The sequence below is a fragment of the Harpegnathos saltator genome, unplaced genomic scaffold (genome assembly GCF_003227715.2).
Source record: "Harpegnathos saltator strain DR-91 unplaced genomic scaffold, Hsal_v8.6 scaffold51, whole genome shotgun sequence".
NCBI classification, from domain to species: domain Eukaryota; kingdom Metazoa; phylum Arthropoda; class Insecta; order Hymenoptera; family Formicidae; genus Harpegnathos; species Harpegnathos saltator.
In genome coordinates, this window is record NW_020230327.1 from 415,633 (window position 1) to 435,089 (window position 19,457).

General features: G+C 37.9%; 1 protein-coding gene across 2 annotated transcripts; it reads left to right on the forward strand.

The window, feature by feature from the left end:
* Positions 1-9: 9 nt before the first annotated feature.
* Positions 10-7,616, forward strand: LOC105189491 (formin-binding protein 4). 2 transcript variants are annotated; one of them, XM_011151604.3, is made up of 13 exons: positions 10-347; positions 579-733; positions 854-962; positions 1,046-1,225; positions 1,303-1,468; positions 1,552-2,297; positions 2,480-2,871; positions 3,068-3,201; positions 5,251-5,396; positions 5,482-5,724; positions 5,841-6,172; positions 6,423-6,758; positions 6,951-7,616. In XM_011151604.3, the coding sequence occupies exons 1-13, from the start codon at positions 299-301 to the stop codon at positions 7,041-7,043; spliced, it is 3,081 nt and encodes a 1,026-aa protein (XP_011149906.1). In that variant the 5' UTR covers positions 10-298; the 3' UTR covers positions 7,044-7,616. The 2 variants fall into 2 exon arrangements, with proteins under 2 accessions (XP_011149906.1, XP_019699913.1); XM_019844354.2 differs by having other exon boundaries at positions 6,426-6,758.
* Positions 7,617-19,457: the final 11,841 nt, after the last annotated feature.

Below are 19,457 nucleotides of genomic sequence, written 5' to 3' on the forward strand. Positions count from 1 at the left end.
CAGGCCTATTGGTTATACTTGCTCAAGGTGGAAGGGATATTTTAGGTTAAGTTAGGTTGTGATGAGTGTGTATGTACGAGTCTTTTATAATAATTACTTTCTCGCAGTATAGAAACACTGCTCCTAATTAGTTTATGAAAGTGGCATATGAATGTGTACGTTGTACTACAATATGTACATTTGCACATCGAAACGCACGTGAGCAAAAGTTGTGGTTGTACCCAAAGAGTGTGTTCCGCGCTGTGAATTGCTTTTAGGATTCTTCGTAAGAATTAGTAATTGTTCTTGTATTTTTATTATGAAGAGACGTCAGAGAAGGCCGGTGTTAACGATAGATAAGCCGCAAGGTATTTATTACATCGAATACGTTCAGAGTAAATATTTTTTTTTAATTTTGATCTAAATATACAAATTAATAATTATTTACAATTATCGATGGTTGCATCATTTTTATGTTATAGATAAATTCACAAATTAATATAGGATATTATTATGTGACATAATATAGGAAATTATTATGTGACATAACTTGTACATATTATTTATATTTATATATCATAAATAATATTTTGTTATAGGTAGATACAAGCCAACAAACAGTGTACAACCTATACAAAATGAAGTTGAAAATCCATTGGCCAATTTATTATGTCAGTATAATTCTGACAGTGATACAGAGGATTCCAAGAAAGATGTACAGAAATTGGATGATGAAGTCAATGATTTCTTTAAGGTAATTATCCAACTATCCAAATTTGTTATCAGTTTCCTGATATACTTAACATTTTATCTATTAGATAAACAGTGATATGTATTCTATATATAGAAATTTAATTTTATATATGTCCTGTAGGAAATTCAACTTATTGCTCCAAAACAACCCACTTGTAATGTTACTAAAGATCCAAACTTAGCAGTTAAGATGAATCCACAATCTATACATCGTACAGGTCAACAAACATGTAAGAGAGAATTTTATTAAATAAATTCACCAAGTTAACTTATAAACACTGTACAATGTTTAGAGATGTTTATGTGACTTTAGTATGGCAAGAATGTTATGACGAATCTAGTGGTTATCCTTATTACTGGCATGTCGAAACTGATGAGGTAACATGGGACATGCCAGAGGAATTACGCCTGATAAGGAAACAATCTGAAATGGAATCTGTGATAAAACCTTCAATTCAGAGTCCTCATTGGATGGAATTTTCATCTATTGCATGTAAATTATAAATTTTTTAATTCCAAGTAATATTTTACTTAATAATGCAAGATATTATTAACAAGTGATTGTTGTAGATCGACAGTCGCAAGCAAATATTCCTGAGGGCATGATACCACAGGAAGTAGTAGCAAGGAATCGTAACAGATTTATCCACAAGGAGACACCAAAGAAATGTATTTCGGAAAGTAAAGTGGAGACAAAAAACGAATCTCCTTCGAAAGATGATGATTCTGACGATGGGTATGATATTGAGATAAAGTATTAATATAGGATTGTATAGGATTTTGTTTGTAATTTAAAAAATATACTGTTACTTTTTGTAGACGGATAGAAATGATAACATCCTTTGGTAGCGATGGGAGCGACTCGGAGGATGATAATAATTCCTCGGATGAAAAGAAAACGTCGGTATTACCATCTGAATCAAGAAATTCAAATTCTGTGTCGTACCCAAAGAGTAATGAAATAGGACCTGCGCTTTGTCCTGTGGGAATGCAATCGTCTGCTAAAAATTTGTCTCATCCTTATAAACCTGACTCAACAAAATCGGTTAACATATCAAGTTCGACGAATCAATCCGACCAGTCTGACGAGAACAAAACGGTTGAGTCCGATAGCAATAATACTATGCTTCAAGGAGAGAAAGAATTTTCTACGGAGAATAAAGGTAGAAAGGATAAAAGTACAAAGCACAACATGGTTCCAAAATTAGATATCAACGTTTCTTTGGTGCCTGGTTATGGAGACGATTCGGACGTAGAAGAAGAAACGAGACCCAAGCAGGAGATAAAACCTCTGTTTCCGATCGCCCAAGACGAAGATTATGCAAGCACGACCAACACATTGAAGGATACTCACAGCGCTCTCACGAAAAGTTCTAGCAATGTGCAAAGTTCCGATCAAAGTAACGACGGTAATGCAGATACTCGAGAAATAAAAGGGGATCATGAAAAAACGGAAGAGAAGGAATCGAAGGCGGACGAGGACAAGATGAAGACTAATATATTCCTCGAGGACATGCAAATGTGCGGAAAGGCTTTCCAACGGAAGAAGCGAATAGCATTTGACGGTATCGTATTGATTATTTTCACCTGTTTTTGATTCTTCAGAGTAATCACAGAGACTTGTTATTTTTAATAATTCTCATCAACAGTAACATATTTTGAATCATCCTTGCCAATAAATTTTAATTTTGTAAAGATATCTTTGTGTTTTGCATTTATAGATGATTAATAGCTACTACAATTTCAGTTACATCCAGCAAAATTAAACAAAATAACGACAACACGATTCAGGATGATAATAGTGACCCCACGAGCAATGGAGCTACTTCTCGCAGTGTTGATGACGGCGATACAGAAATGTGTAGTCAATCGTGTACTGAAGGTCCAAAGGAGTGCGAAGAGATACATGAAGAGACGGAGCAAAACATTAGCGATAAGCCTGAAGAAAAGCTCGGTCTTAAGGAGGAATCTAGTGATTCGGAAGTACCTACGGAATATAAAATAACGTCCAATGTAATCGAAGAACGAGTCAACGAGGAAATGAATAACTTATCACAGATTATAACGGAGAAATTGAAATTTCTTTCCGAGGGAAGAGACAGCGTTTCCGCTGTCCAGACAATGCAAATTCAGTTACAAGTAAATATTCATTTATAGACGAGGGCGTATAGACGAGGAAGACATTTGTATTATGACATTTTATTTATTATTTTAAATGTACATGTTTCTATACTGTTTTTATTTTTGTACAAAAGTCGTTTTGAGATAGAAGAATTAATATCTGGTATGCTGAAATACTAATGTAAATTAATTATGTTCTATCGTTATATTATAGACATTATCTGCTGCATGGGGAGCAGGTAGCTTAGAGGAAAATTACTTTCAAAAGTGGCTGACTAATACAAATCATGAATTGGAAAGATTAGAACAAGATGCAGCACCAGCTGGTTGGCTATGTCAATGGGATAGGTACAGTATTCCATTCGCAATTTGCATTATTATTTTTCTATGTAAATATAGATATATCACATATATAACATATATGTTTAATGGCTTTATATGTATCATTAATTTATAGAAAAAGTACGTATATCTACATATGTATGTATGTATATATATATATATGTATGTATATATGTACGTATATATATTTATACGAGAGCTCATACATGCAATTGTCATGTATTACTACATAATCTCATTCATCACCGGAAAAATTTGCTTCATATATAGAACGAAAATCTATATAAGATACGAATTAGTTAATTAACAGATCTTTCTCTATCTCTTCTTTTCTTTGGCTATCTTTCTTTAAGGTGTAGGTACATTATATTCAAGGATACTTTGAGCATTTTAATATTTATGACAATTTGTGTAGAGCACTTCCAAACAAGGATATTCAGATATTTTAAGACGTCATTTGCGTGTGTCTGTGTATACTCAAATACGTGATATTTTCAAATTTGTTTTTCTACGATTCACATTTTTTCTTAATCACGCTCAAACTAAAGTAAATCAGTAATCATTAATTCAGTAATATTTTGGTAATATTTAATAATATTTATGACAAACAGTCAATTGTCGCATTATATACGGATATTATTTTAATGTACGCAGGTATATATTTTTTCTTTTTTCTTTTTTTCTTTTTTATTCCTAAAGTCTAAAGCAATGATGCGGCTGATATATTTTTATTGTTTCATACGGAGCAGTTTAGCCTAAGTGACGCAGTCACAAGTGAGCAGTCTCCTGTAAGAATTGCAGTCTCTTGTAAAGAGTGATTTATTATTTCAGTGTTAAATTGAGTGATCGTTCTTTCCTACGTAAAATATAAAAGGTCATTGACCTTGTGATTTTGTCAATGTGATGAATTATACGTGTCGAGTGATATTACAATCTGTTATAATGCAAACACTACTGCAACAATTGAGTAACAAGCACGAGTTACTCGGATTAAGGAATTGTTTGTGCTTACGAACGGTTACGAGAAAAGTGCAAAGCTGAAGTAAAATTTCTGAAATGAAGATAAGAAGATACTAAAAGAGTGAGAAGTGACAATAATTCCAATATTCTTTGGTCGCGTCAATTAATTATTCGCGTTTTAACTATAATAAAGTATGTAGCGAAAGAATTTCGAAGAATTACTTTCACAGAGCAACTATGAGAGCATTTAATCGAGTATTTTATCGTTGTTACAATTTTCATAGTGATATATAATTATTGAAAATATCACAAATGAATTCACACGTTAGTATTTTTGTATATGTCGTATACACGTGTAAAAATATAGATTCAATACTATTTATCAAGAAATATTTTATCATAGAAATATTGTAAGTTTCAAGAGTATATGTGCCATCATTAGGTATATATTACCTTTATGGATCTAATTTTTTTAATAAAACAAAAAATAAAGAGAAAAATATCAAATTATTCTTCGCGCATCAAATCGCACAAAAAATTTATCTGACATTACACGTTCGTTAATCTATTCGATGACGAACGACAAACTGAACGTAACGATGTAAGTACTATCACACATGTCTATTATATTTTATTAATATCTGGTAATTTTTGGGACCACACAGACATCACAGAGATAAGCCAGATATTATCGGGACTTAATTTTTATCATAATTGCCCTCACACTTAGTCACGATCCCTCATTTCCCTTTCACTTCTTTATTTTGCATTAACGTTTGCTCCACGAGAGAGAACACGCTCTCATAATTACATGATTATCTCCCATCTTCTGTAACTGAAAGGCCTACGTTGGGTAAAAACGAGACACGGCATCGCAGGTAGGAGTGTTATACTAGATTATGTTCTATAATTTTTCATATTGTTTCATATTGTAAGAAATCTGGTGACGGACGATATCGCGTGAACGAATGTTTCGTCACGGAAACATTACTTAAGCGTGTATATGGATGTAACATAGAGAAATTACTTACGAATGACAAAAACGTCACTAGAAAGCGATCTCATATGCTGCTTTTTGGCGGGGGATTTTTCTAGGTCTGAGAAGCAGTACTTCTATCACAATACATCCACTGGAACGTCACAGTGGACTTATCCTGACACTGGAATTGCCGGTGGCACTGAGGAGATGGAATTATGCACGACTCCTCCGCCACCAGAATCGGAAGAGTTATCAGTCACAGGTATTTCTAGATGCATTTACGTAGGACCTTGTCAACGGGAAGTCTACGAATGAAATTATTAATCCTTTGGATTTTTTCGTGTTAGGATCTCCTGGCACGAAGAAGCCGAAGGAGAAGCAGGCTGAAGAAGAGGATAATAAGGCAGACGACGAAAACGCAACGGAGGGACGTTCTACGGATATAGAAGCCCCACCTCCACCACAGATATCTAATCCGAGTCCGCCGCCGCCTCCAAGGATATTTGAAGAGGACTTGAAGAAGGACAAGAGAAAAAGAAAGAAATCCGACGACAAGTCTTTGGACATGAAGAGAAAGCGTTTGGGGAAAGGTAAGGAATTATCACGAAACAATAATTCTATATAGATGGTTTTTACCGCGCATTACTATATCATAGATATAATGATTAATGAACTATAATATGAAATTTGGATATATTGCTCGCAGACAGGATAATGAATCTGGATACGACGCAAGCAGTGAATCCAGCCTTGGAATCCTTGTCCTACACGCATCCGCAAGCAGCTGTATCACCGCAGACTTCGATACCTGCAAATCATACGAATATGGAGCCTCTACCACCGGGCGTAGATTTGCCAGACACCTCTTACGAAGCTGCAACCCTGAAGGGAATCATATACAACGCAACGTCCCAACAAAGTAACCCGATTTACGCACCTTCAATACCAGACCCGACGATACCTATTTTAAGTCATCAGCCGGGCTTGCTGCAGGAGCCGTTTGTTCATTACCCAGCCTTTCATCAGCATTTGCACAATGTAAGGATGCTTCTTAATTACAATGATATTAGGAAATTTACACACAAAATATGTTAAAGAACTCGCAATTGACCCAATTTCATCGAAAAATTTTTCGAGCGATTTAGAGACCAGACCTCTTGAATGAAAATGCTGTGTGAGATCATTACTTACGGCGTCCACTCAATTTTCAATATAACATCTTTGCAACTAAGATACATTTATCTACAAAATATGCCCAATTAATATTATAATTTTTCCCGTGTATTAGCAGACAGCTACGATCGCAGTTGCGAACAAACACAGTGGGCAGAGTGCAATTCAGTTCATGCTAGGATACACGCCAATGTACTCGAACAACAAAATCATTGCCAAACCCCCAGTTAAAGCCGCGAAAGAATCCCTAGGATCCGCTCTCGACTCCTTTTACAATGATATCGCGCGTATTGAAAAAACGGAAACGGAACGGGCAGCAGCACAACATCAAGATGTCGTGGTAATGGAGCAAATATCCGCACCAAGTATGGAGGAAGCAAAACTGCCAGAAACGGAACCGGAATCCGTGCCTTGCTGCGATACAACGACAAAGGAGAAGAAAAGGAAGAAGGTAGTGGACATGTTCATTGCAAAGCAATCGAAACTCTCTTGATACTCTAGTCTTCCTTTTGAAAAGAACATATAATATTTATATCATCAAATTACACGCATTTCATCTGCCTACTTTGCAAGTTAAGATCAAGAAAATTAATTTTCAATTTATTTGTAAATTGACCCATGTTTGAATATTACGTAATTTTAGTCGAGAATCAGCATTAGCAAGAAGCATAAGGAGATGTCGACCATGGTGGCAAAATGGCAGAGGGTACAAAAAAATCTAGAAGACGCTGTGTAAATAATAGAAGACCGGTTGCAATAAAGTAATTAATTGTCGTTGTACATTAATCGCTGTACAACAAATGATATTATGTAGAGGTTGGAACTTGTAACACTGAAGATTCATGATTTTCGTTGTACATATATCATAACATGTTTCTGGTATCGTGCAAACTGCAGCGGCCTTCCGTATCACGTTAACGATATTTTCTCTTATTGATTGAGAAATTAGAACGTTGCATTTAAGAATAATCATAGTGGCAAGTTGATGGGACACTATAGTTTCCTATTACCTAAAGCTATTTTGAGATCACATCGATCTGCTGCTATAATTATTGCAAACGATGAGTGGCTTAAGATGTGATTTAAAATATCGAGACAAATTTAAAATATCGTTCAATGTAGTATAGAGAATACCACTGCAGCTTTGAATCTTGTGTATTCCAGAGCGTACGCATATTATGTACGATATCGCGTATAATAATCATACAATGATATATCATTTGTACCATCTAATGCAGTACTTATCTCTCGCGTAACTATTAACTTTATGATTTGTAAAAGTGTAAAATAGATTCCATGATAACTTTTAGATTCGTCGAGCGTTTTATTATCATCATTATCATAATCGTGATCATCAACATTATAATTATTATTGTTATTGTTATTGTTACTGTGGGTATTTTATAGAGAATTAAGTGCGTATACGTTTTTACAAGTCGATATATTTCTTTTAACATTGAGAAATATTGCTTGAGTCGTAAATTATTTTCACATGTACTATAGGAGGCGATATTCAAAGCTCCCTGACTGAACATGATGAGAAATATCGTACCTTATGGATATTCTGTGAACAAAGTAAAAAGGATTGGAAATTAAATAAAATGTTTGTGATATTATTGGCTTTCCTGAAATTCAAAATTTCGTCTTAAATTACATTCTGTAGTACTCGTCGAGACAAGCAAAACCAGAAAGAAAGCAGTGGTACGATTCTGTAACTCGTTATTGGAGTTAACGACACTTACGTTATCGTTGCGCAGCTTTTGTGTACCGTAGAAAAGCTGCACAACGATAATGAAACTGTCGTTAACTCCAATAATGAGTTAAAGAATCGCACCGAGGGGCTGTATTCCGTACTCGCGTACCGATAGTTGTCGGTGTCGTTAGCAGCATTGCGCAGCTTTTTTGTTATATGAAAAACCTGCGCAATGCCGCTAACGACACCGACAACTGTCGATAAGTAGTTACAGAATAGCAGCCCAGAGAGAAATCTGAGAGCGGCCAACACGACATTTTCTGCGACACCGACTTTCCGCTCTGGGAAAGGACGCCATCTGCATCCATTTCGAGAGGGGAAAAAATACGATGCTACATCCACTTTCAGGTCTCGGTGGTAAAATCTGCATGTGGTGGAAGTCCGTGCTACATCCATTTTCAGGCGGTTTATGTCCGTGCTGCAACCACAGTTGCCACCTCTATACCAGACTATGCCCGGTAGTCTAAAAAGAGCGGGAGGAAGAGGGGAGGAACAGAGAAAATAAAAGTACGTATTAAATGTTAAATCTTCGAATACATGTTGTCGTATCAAAGTCTCCTCTATAATAAACGATTTGACATGTCTGGAGACGCATGATGTATCGTTGCCCGCGTTCCGTTCCCTTCGTCCTGCTTCTCAATTCAGCATTCCGTCCGCTCCGGACATTCGCTCGTGGCACTGACAGTGGCCGTCGGTGAGCATTCGATCCGCTCGGAGGAGCACATGTTAATTAATGCGACGAGACTCCGATTATAAATATCCCGCGAGTCGACGAAATATTTGAACTTTCAAAAAAAGCATCAAAGAAAATCACGTCGATGTTGTCATGGGTAAAATCTCACCCTGGTATATATTTTTTTATTTTCGAAATAATAAAAGCCAAACGAATGCAATTAAATGTTATTTATCATCATTGAATATTCGATGAAAAGTAGAAGAGTTATTGTCCGCAGCGGATAATCTCCCTGTATAAAATGTCGAACTGAAACATATTAAAAAGTACTGACATTTTGAATATTGACATCTGAATTCTACTTTCTGATCTGAAGAAAGGGACTAAAAAGTATTAGTTCCCATTAAATTTCACCGCGCTAAATGCGAGATGGCAGTGGTGAATGCTTCGCATTAATAAGGATTCAATTCATTTCAAACATGCCTTGTATTCAATCGCAATCGATAATTTTCAAATACGAACTTTCGTATTGAAAAGTATTCACTTCTCCTAATTATTTTCGGATTCAGAAGCATACAAGATTCTCACGTTCTATTCCCCGTCGCATTGAAAAGTATTGGCCCGCGATCCAATCTGAGATTCACGCAAAACAGAATTCACGACACAATCTCGTGAATGCGAAACAATACTTTTAAATACGACATAACAATAATTTTAAATACGACATTTTATACAGGACTAACATTTAATAAGAATGAGACAAAATTCGCATGGGATGAAATTCCACTCTTTAACGTTACCATGACCTTTAATTATTCTCCGAACACAGCATCATAACAACTTTGACACTCTGTACAATTAGTTGTTAACACATTTTCTAATCTAACACATTCCTCTTTAATTAACATAAAGCTAACAAATGTTCGGTGCTTCGACAGAGTAATCTTCTTTATTTTCAGTAATCAATAAATAGAATACATCAATGTTGCGTACAGTTGAAAGACCTCGTTGGAAAGTTTCCCTTGTCGTTCCGGAACTTTCGAGAAAAGAAGAGACATCCAAGGACAAGTCCCTTTTTGCTTCAACCGCCGCCGAGGCCCGCAATGTTTACATCGCGCCGATCGTGTTGATCGGCTCGCGAGCGACGACACTGTTTGCCCTTCGCATTATAATACTCGCGCACCTCGTGTATTCGACCTCATTCCGTCAACAGCAGCCGTGCGCGACGCGCTCGTTACTTCCGTCTCGCGTAATTAAAAGAAATGTATCTCGTCGGTCCTCGAGATACTTAATCCGCATTGCGTCGACATCACGTTGATTAACCGCACGGTCGAATCGCGAGTATCGGCATTAGAAGCGTGAGCGAGTGAAATCCGGAGGACTCCAGCAGCCGGGAAACAGGACGCCGGCAGCAATACGTCACGTTTCCAGGTATATGGAATCATTTATTATGCGGGAGGCCTCCGATAACGAGAGCGGACGTTTTTTGACGAATTTTCCGGGAATAAGCAGTCGGAATTTCGCGCTCGGCATTCACGATCCGTCATCATCCGACTAGGAATCATCACTTTATGAATTTGCAATTACTCTCGTCAATCTCTATCTATCTATTTATTGTTGTTATCTAGTTATTGTTGTTGTATACAAAAGATATTGATCCAGACAGAAACGAATAACGGTCCGTGAACGCGGATCTCTAATTCATCACGTTCTCAATCAAACATTCTGAATAATTCCCAACTGTATGAGTATACCGGTCTTGTGTAGAATATTCAACGTCATACCTTCTTCTTAGACTGTGACCTTTTTTGTTTTCGGTCAGCGCTTCTTTCAAGTCTGTTTACTCTCGTTACGGAATCTAAATTTAAATGTCCATTTGTAAAAGAGTATTTTCGAGAGCACGCAACTGTTGTCTCCGCTTCTTGGTGTCATTTTCTTTCGTCAGCTCTTTCAAGAACTTCTATTTAGACTTTCAATGTCAATGAAGAAAAAAAATCGTAACGAATATTCTCCACTCATCCCGACCAAATATTCTTTCTCTACCGCAGCTTACCAACCAAGAACGCTACATTTTTATTCCAGACGTTGCGGGAAGCAAGTCCGGGTGGACGCGGATGCCGCACCGGAGGATCCGGTTCGGGCAGAGCAGGGTCGGCCGGAAGGTAAAGTTTACAAGTTTCTTATACATCTGTGTTCAACTCTTTACGATCTTTGCCTTTGTAACTTGGTCCTCATCAGCTCTCTTGAAAGCTTCACGTCTCATTTAAATCTTCAATATTGGAACAAAAATATAAAGATGAAACTCCCATATCAAAATATTTCTGTATTTTCGATTCGTTCCGATCAAAGATATTCTTTTTCTACCGCAGGTTATCAACTGGGAAAACTACTTTTCTGTTTCAGTTATTGCGGAAAGCAACAACAATCCGACAGATGTAGATGCCGTACCGGAGGATCCGGTTCGGGCCAAGCAGAGTCGGTCGGAAGGTAAAGTTTACAAGTTTCCTACACATCTGTGTTCAACCCTTTATGATCTTCGCCTTTGCAACTTCTTCCTCATCAGCTCCTTGAAAGCTTCAAGTCCCATTTAATTTCCAATGTTGGAACCAAAACATAAAGATAAAAATTCCGTATCAAAATATTTCCGTATTTTCGATTTGTTCTGATCAAAGATATTTTCTCTCTACCGCAGGTTATCAACCGGGAAAATTATTTTTCTGTTTCAGTTGTTGCGAAAAGCAACAGCAATCCGGCGGGCGCGGATGCCGCACCGGAGGCTCCGGTTCTGGCCAAGCAGAGTCGGCTTGAAGGTAAGTTTACTACAAGTTTACTATAGTCCTCTGTTTGACCCTTGGCGATCTAGAGCTGGGATATAATTTCCGGCTCGACTTGAATTACGATCGCAGAGGGTAAACTACTCTTTTATTCGCCTGCACTCGTTGGTCAAATCTGATAAGCGCATGTGAATTTTTTGTTACAGAGTTGAAGCGGAACGTGGCCGGCTCTGACTGCAAGTCGTTTCGGTGAGTAAATGCAAAATGAAAAGATAAACAAAATTCCGCATGACGGATGTGGGACTATGGGAGATAAAATATCGTTCGAGTCAATGCGAATTGCAAATAGATTTTGCATGTGTGTGTTTGTGACAGGCCTGGGTCTGGCACCAAAATAAAGTCCTCTGAAAATCCTACATTTTCGACTACATTGACGACTCTCTACTCCCAGTAGAAGCGGAGATATCAACGGAGAAAGGTTGGAAAACTTTAATCTTCGATATCTCCTAAACGGTTAGAGATACAGGCCTGGGTCTGGCACCAAAATAAAGTCCTCTCAAACCCTACATTTTCGACTACATTGACGACTTTGTACTCCCAGTAGAAGCGGAGATATCAAAGGAGAAATTTTGGAAAACTTTAATCTTCGATATCTCCTAAACGGTTAGAGATACAGGCCTAGGTCTGGCACCAAAATAAAGTCCTCTCAAAACCCTACATTTTCGACTATATTGACGACTCTCTACTCCCAGTAGAAGCGGAGATATCAACGGAGAAAGGTTGGAAAACTTTAATCTTCGATATCTCCTAAACGGTTAGAGATACAGGCCTGGGTCTGGCACCAAAATAAAGTCCTCTCAAAACCCTACATTTTCGACTGCATTGACGACTCTCTACTCCCAGTAGAAGCGGAGATATCAACGAAAGGTTGGAAAACTTTAACCTTCGATATCTCCTAAACGGTTAGAGATACAGGCCTGGGTCTGGCACCAAAATAAAGTCCTCTCAAAACCCTACATTTTCGACTACATTGACGACTCTGTACTCCCAGTAGAAGCGGAGATATCAAAGGAGAAAGGTTGGAAAACTTTAATCTTCGATATCTCCTAAACGGTTAGAGATACAGGTCTGGGTCTGGCACCAAAATAAAGTCCTCTCAAAACCCTACACTTTCGACTACATTGACTACTCTCTACTCCCAGTAGAAGCGGAGATATCAACGAAGAAAGGTTGGAAAACTTTAATCTTCGATATCTCCTAAACGGTTAGAGATACAGGCCTGGGTCTGGCACCAAAATAAAGTCCTCTCAAAACCCTACATTTTCGACTACATTGACGTTGAATAAAATACATTGCTCGAAGTAATGAGAGGATTACTTTATCGACAGCCTGCATTACATACGAGATTTAAAATACCGAAAGATTCTCTTTTGACGTTCATTTGAGTAAGAAATATTCATGTCTACAAACGCAATACCGTTATCAGCTGCTTTATTTTCATTTTCAAGCGGGCCGCAGAATTATTTAATGACAATTATTTGACAATATTCAATTGTACGTAAATTATATTCATACGTATAAATGCCGATACTGTTGGCTACTTTTCTTTTATTTCCAAGACAGGCTGTAAAATTATTTGGCAATATTGTTCATTCATCACGATCCCTGTTGTCTCGAGTAGCGTATAATATGCGCAGAATTGTGCCAGCGCCGAGCTTGAGGTACCCTCGCTCGCGTGCCTTCGAATATCGCGGTTACCAATATACGCATTTTCATCCGCGCTGCTAATAAAGGAAGCTTAAACTCTCATTTCGCCAAAGTATCGCGAACGTAAGCTTCGTCGTGACGGAACTATCATGCGTGAAAACTTTGCCCCTCTCTCTCTCTCTCTCTCTCTCTCTTTTTGCGCTCCCTCGAAGTGACCGGTTTCTGATTGTCTAATATTTCCTCGCATGCATTCGCGAATATTCTCGTAGATATTGATACTCCCGCATTTTCGCGATTTTTCAGACGCGATCGCGAAAAGCACCGTAAAAATCCGTTGGACGAGTCGATAAATTTTCACACAGTTCTTGCTCTTCGGCGATCAAGTTTATAAAGTCCGTTTCGCAGCACGTAAAAAGTTTCCACCGATGTCGACGAAAAACATTCGTTAATTGACGCAAATACTGCTGTTCTCATACAAGTTACGACCGTGTTGTGAAAGTGTGACAAAAGTGTAACAATCAACGTGGGACGTGCTGCAAGATGGATGCTGCGCGACATGAAGAGCATTGACATGGACGGACATTGGTGGATCTGGTTGGATGCAACGGGACATCATCAATATCATCATCGGTGAGCGTTTGACTCAATGCTCGCAGAGAGCTCTTTTATTATTACATTGTGCATGCCGCAAATTTGCATTGACTATTGTAGTGAAAAATATATTCCATGAATTATTGCCATATATTATTGCCATATATTATTGCCATATATTGCTGTCATATTGTTGCCATATATTGTTGCCATATATTGTTGCCATATATTGTTGCTATTATATTATTGCCACATATTGCCATGTAATATCGCCATATATTATGGCCACTTAAAATCGCGCGAGCAATCAAGAAAACTAAATTTGCCGATAATCGCAAAGGTGCGCGGCAGACGTCATGAACGGATGCCAGCAGTCTGTGTCAGAGCAGCTCGATAGCAATGCTGTTACTGCAATTTAACTTTAAACCACAGCGGCCTCCGGTCGCTTTCTATCGCAGATTAACCCCTCGAGCGAAATGTTCCCGAGAAGCGCTCTCGACATAAACGCTGATAAAAGCGAACTTGCCTCGTTAGCGCCTCGTCGCGGTATCGTCGCGGAAAATAAGGAAGAAAGGAATTAAACATCCGCACCGTTGTGAAAAAAGGGACGATGGAGCCCTTTCGGGAGTAGAATGTTAGGCTCGTGCGAACGCGAGTGTTAAATTCCACCGCGGCTGCGAATGTCTGCCGACTAGTTTCTTCGCGGAAACTGAATCTTCATAACTCGCGCTCGATCTCGCGTTGAGACTCTATTGAGAGTGGGAGATTGAAGCGGACGTTGATGATATAAACGTAACAAAGTAGTCGCGAATTTATCGATCGTTCTTTAAAATGGGCTCTTCTTTCGTCGGTGATAAAGACAAAAACAAATCAGAGCCTGCTGCCGGTGAGGTCGTAAAGTTCACATGGATTTTCCTTCCGTACCGTAGCTCCCGCGGCTGCTTAATCCGCATTACGAGCACTTTTGCGGATAATTACGGGGAAAGTAACCTTCGATATCTCCTAAACGGCTCAAGATACAGGAATGCGGTTTTACCACAATATAGTCCTGTATCAACCCTAATCTGACCAAAAAGTTCGACTCTCACTACCCAGTAGAAGCGTTGATATCAACGGTACAAGTTGGAAAACTTTAACTTTCGATATCTCCTAAACTGCTCGAGATACAGGCACGTTTTTTTGCCACAATATAGTCCTGTATCAACCGTATTTTCACCATAAATTTCGACACTCAATTCCCAGTAGAAGCGGAGATATCAACGGTACAAGTTGGAAAACTTTAACCTTCGATATCTCCCGAACAGCTCGAGATACAGCCCTGCTTTTTTGCCACAATATAGTCCTGTATCAACCCTATTCTCACCATAAATTTCGACTCTCAATTCCCAGTAGAAGCGTTGATATCAACGGTACAAGTTGGAAAACTTTAACCTTCGATATCTCCTAAACGGCTTGAGATAGAGGACTGTTTTTTTGCAACAATATAGTCCTGTATCAACCCCATTCTCACCATAAATTTCGACTCTCAATTCCCAGTAGAAGCGTTGATATCAACGGTACAAGTTGGAAAACTTTAACCTTCGATATCTCCTAAACGGCTCGAGATACAGGCCTGTTTTTTTTGCCAAAATATAATCCTATATCAACCTTATTTCCACCATAGATTTCGACTCTCAATTCCCAGTAGAAGTGGAGATATCAGCGGTACAAGTTGGGAAACTTTAAACTTCGATATCTCCTAAACGGCTCGAGATACAGGCCTGTTTTTCTGCCAAAATATATTCCTGTATCAACCCTATTCTGACCATAAAACTCGACTCTTAATTCCCAGTAGAAGCGGAGATATTAACGGTACAATTTAAAAATTTAACCTTGGATATCTCCTATACGGTTCAAGATACAGGAACGTGCCTTTGTCTCCTAAAAACGGTATGGGACTTTTATGTTTGTCTCAACCCAATCTACCCTCACACTTCGCGTTGGCAGCTAATTACCGAACACTTCGTATGATCTTCATGATATTAACCATACACAATGTTAATTCTTTTTTTTGCACATGTTAACATGTTAATCGATGTTATAAACGCGTAACCATATGCGAGACCGCGCTTGTCAAGTACGCTATTATGGTTGTAGCATGGACAGAAACCGCCTGAGAATGGATGTAGCACAGACTGTCACTACATGAAGGTTTTACCGCCGAAACCTGAAGATGGATGTAGCATCGTAGTTCCCTTCTCAAAATGGATGCAGATGGCGCACTTTCCCATTGCGGAAAGTCGGTGTCGCCGAAAACGCCGTGTTGTCCGCTTTCACGTTCCTCTCTGGTTTTTACTGTTCATTCTCTCTCGCACAGCCCCGATGGAAGGGCAATAGGAGCAGTGGTTACTGTACAGTACTGTACAGCAACTGCCTCCTCTGTACCCTTTCCATCGGGATTGTGCGAGTAAAAACAGAGTATATCCTTTTCTACGTGAGCTATACACCCACTCCTCAAACACGCAGTCTAGATATACTATGTCTATGTCGAAAACGTCGTGTTGGCTGCTCTCACGTTCCTCACCGTCGTGAAGTTAGCAGACAAATTGAAGATTTTCTAATTCTTTTTTTGTATCATTTGGAAATCATTTAGGGAAGTTTAGAAACATAGTCTCATAGTTTGGGAAATAATAGTTTGTTAGTAATTAATAAAAATTAATTAAGCATTAAGTTAGCAGACATAATAAAAGAAAAATATTTTTTAATTTTTAATTAACGTAAAATTATTTGGGAAACACGTCTGTAATGTTCTTAACGGTTGGGAAATAATAAGTTTTTATAATAATTGAAAACAAAGATTACATGTGGTACATTTCCGAAGATGGATGGAAATGCACCAATCAGAACGCAGTATTTTCATCCAGCAAGCAATCCAGCACACAAACAAGCACCATTCTAAACGCCTGGAAAAATATATAGTGTTGCAGTGACACTTTCTTACCAAATATATCAACATTTGTATCCTATACATGTAAAATTTGTTAAATTTGTGAACATAAACATTACATTTGATGTTATCGTGAATTAAAAATCAACTAGCCAAATCTGTTGATAAGCATAAAATATAACCAGTCGAAATATACAAAACAATGAATCCATTTTTATGTGCACAGCTTAAATATTTAACGTTAGAAAAGACTTTCTTTTTGGGGTGAAGATAAGCATTCTTGGCTAGGAAATTAAATATTTGGCTAAACGTTAAGCCAGCGGCACACGGTGATTGTTTGTGTGCTGGATTGCTTGCTGGATGAAAATACTGCGTTCTAATTGGTGCATTTCCATCCATCTTCGGAAATGTACCACATGTAATCTTTGTTTTCAATTATTATAAAAATTTATTATTTCCCAAACGTTAAAAACATTACAGACGTATTTCCCAAATAATTTTACGTTAATTAAAAATTAAAAAACATTTTTCTTTTATTATGTCTGCTAACTTAATGCTTAATTAATTTTTATTAATTACTAATAAACTATTATTTCCCAAACTATGAGACTATGTTCCTAAACTTCCCTAAATGATTTCCAAATTATAGAAATAAAAAATTAGAAAATCTTCAATTTGTCTGCCAACGTCACGATGGTACGTTCCTCTCTAGCAAAACGATATTTCGAATTTTATTCGAGAGAGCGCGAGGACAGTGAATTATGGTTCGACTCTCGGCTAAAAAGAAAATTTTAGCCGAGATTCAAACTAAAATCTGCTTTCTTGAAAGCTAATTATTTTGTCCAACATCTCTATCCTCTAATGAGGGGTACAAGGGATCTCAATATTTTTCAATGATTACAGAATATGAAATTTAAATCTCTTTAGATTTTCTTTTGCGCAATTATTTTCTCATGATATAATAAAGAGAAAGAGAAAAAAAACTATGAAAGCGAGAATCCGTTGTGTCAGTCGACTTTTATTTAATCGTAGTAAATCTCTCGGGTACGTGTGTTGAAACATAAAAGCATTTATCGCGGTCGGTTGTTGGTGAGCTTCATCGACGTTATTATCTAAGAGATAATCCTGTCACGATAGCGCGGAACGGGTCGCGGGATAGAAATTAAGCGACAGGGACGTACTTACATAGAAATTAGTGAGTCACAAGTTCCAGATTTTCAACTGTCAATATATAATTATATAAATATTAAGTATATAATATACTATCAGTACATAATTTTCGACTGTAAACGGTATAATGATATTTTGTTAAATGTCTGTATTTCATTCTACCGAAAGAATTGAAAAGAGAAACTCGCTCGATCGCTTGCAAAACTGCATTGTTAAATACATTGTTAAATGGATAATTTAATAAAATCTAAATGATTATTCTTAAATCAATATAATTTAATCAAGCTCCAATCTTAATTTCGAATTAACTCCAATTCTCGAAGATTTATAACTAATTTTATCTTTAATACCGATGAGTTTTTATTTTCTTATCGATAATGAACTAATTTGCCGTTCCAAGGAAAGAGAGAGAGAGAGAGAGAGAGAGAGAGAGAGAAAGAGAGATTTCTTTGTTCTTTGTTAATTCGCCATCAGGTTATAGGTTTTTAGTCTATTCATTTTGTCGACGATTGCGCGCGTCTGACTTGCCGCTCATTACTGGGCAAATTGTAATCGTCGAGTCCTCGATTCCTCGAAGGAGAAACGAAGCGCCTGGGTCAGGTTGCACGACATCGACGTCAAATATTAATTTCGTCGGGTGCACGCAGTATTTGCATTTAATTACAGCGGTTTGCGCAAATGCCATCTTTCTTTCTCTCCCCTCCCTTCCCGTGTCACCTTTCCTTTCCCGCACCTTTCTCTGCTCTACCGCCGCTACGATTATATTCTTTTCTTTCTCTTCCCGACCGATCCACTCTCTGTGTTTGACTGTTATTACTCGAAGAGGATTTAATATCACCGGTTACATAACTCTAAATCGGTGGTTCGTCGTCGTGAAGCTCGACCTGCGATCCGCTCCGGAGTTTTGATCCTACACTCGCCATAGCGAGAGATTTTGGCGAAAGTAACTTAGAGCTTGTTCTCAATAAAAGGCTGACAGTTTTGAATGTGTTTGCTATATAGCAGGGAGACGTCGTCACGGAGAAAGTCATATTTGACAAATAATTATCATTATTTATGGAGAAACGAAACTTATTATTATAATTGTTTCTTAACAATCGCGCTTGTACAATTTTGCGAGAAACAAACGAATCAAATACAGATTCGATTGCAGCGCAATGATTTCCTTCACTTTCAAAGTTATCGCGCGACGGTTAAAGAAGCTAAATGAGATCATATACGATTCGCTTTCGAGAAGCGAATAATTGTAGTATCATAGATCACCAGGACGCTTTTGTGTGTGTATGTGATTCTTTTGATGAACGTGTGGATATCTCACGGACTTTCCACTTTTGAGAGTAAATATCTTTCACACGTGGCGAAAGGCACACCGGAGTCTCGCGGAGAAGTGCCGATGTGTAACCGGTAGCCACGACTATCACTTTCGCCGTCGACGCGATACAAAAGTGAGTAATCTCGTATGAGGGAGGTGAGCGTATGCATATATAACCATGCAGTAAATTACTCATAATTTTATCTCTATCGCGATGCTACTGTGCAATTCAAGCCGCACACGT

Coding starts and splice junctions, on each gene's coding strand:
- LOC105189491 (XM_011151604.3), top strand. CDS start 299: ATGAAGAGACGTCAGAGAAGGCCGGTGTTAACGATAGATAAGCCGCAA. Junction 3,202..5,250: donor TGGCTATGTCAATGGGATAG/GTACAGTATTCC, acceptor GGATTTTTCTAG/GTCTGAGAAGCAGTACTTCT. Junction 6,759..6,950: donor AGGAGAAGAAAAGGAAGAAG/GTAGTGGACATG, acceptor ACGTAATTTTAG/TCGAGAATCAGCATTAGCAA.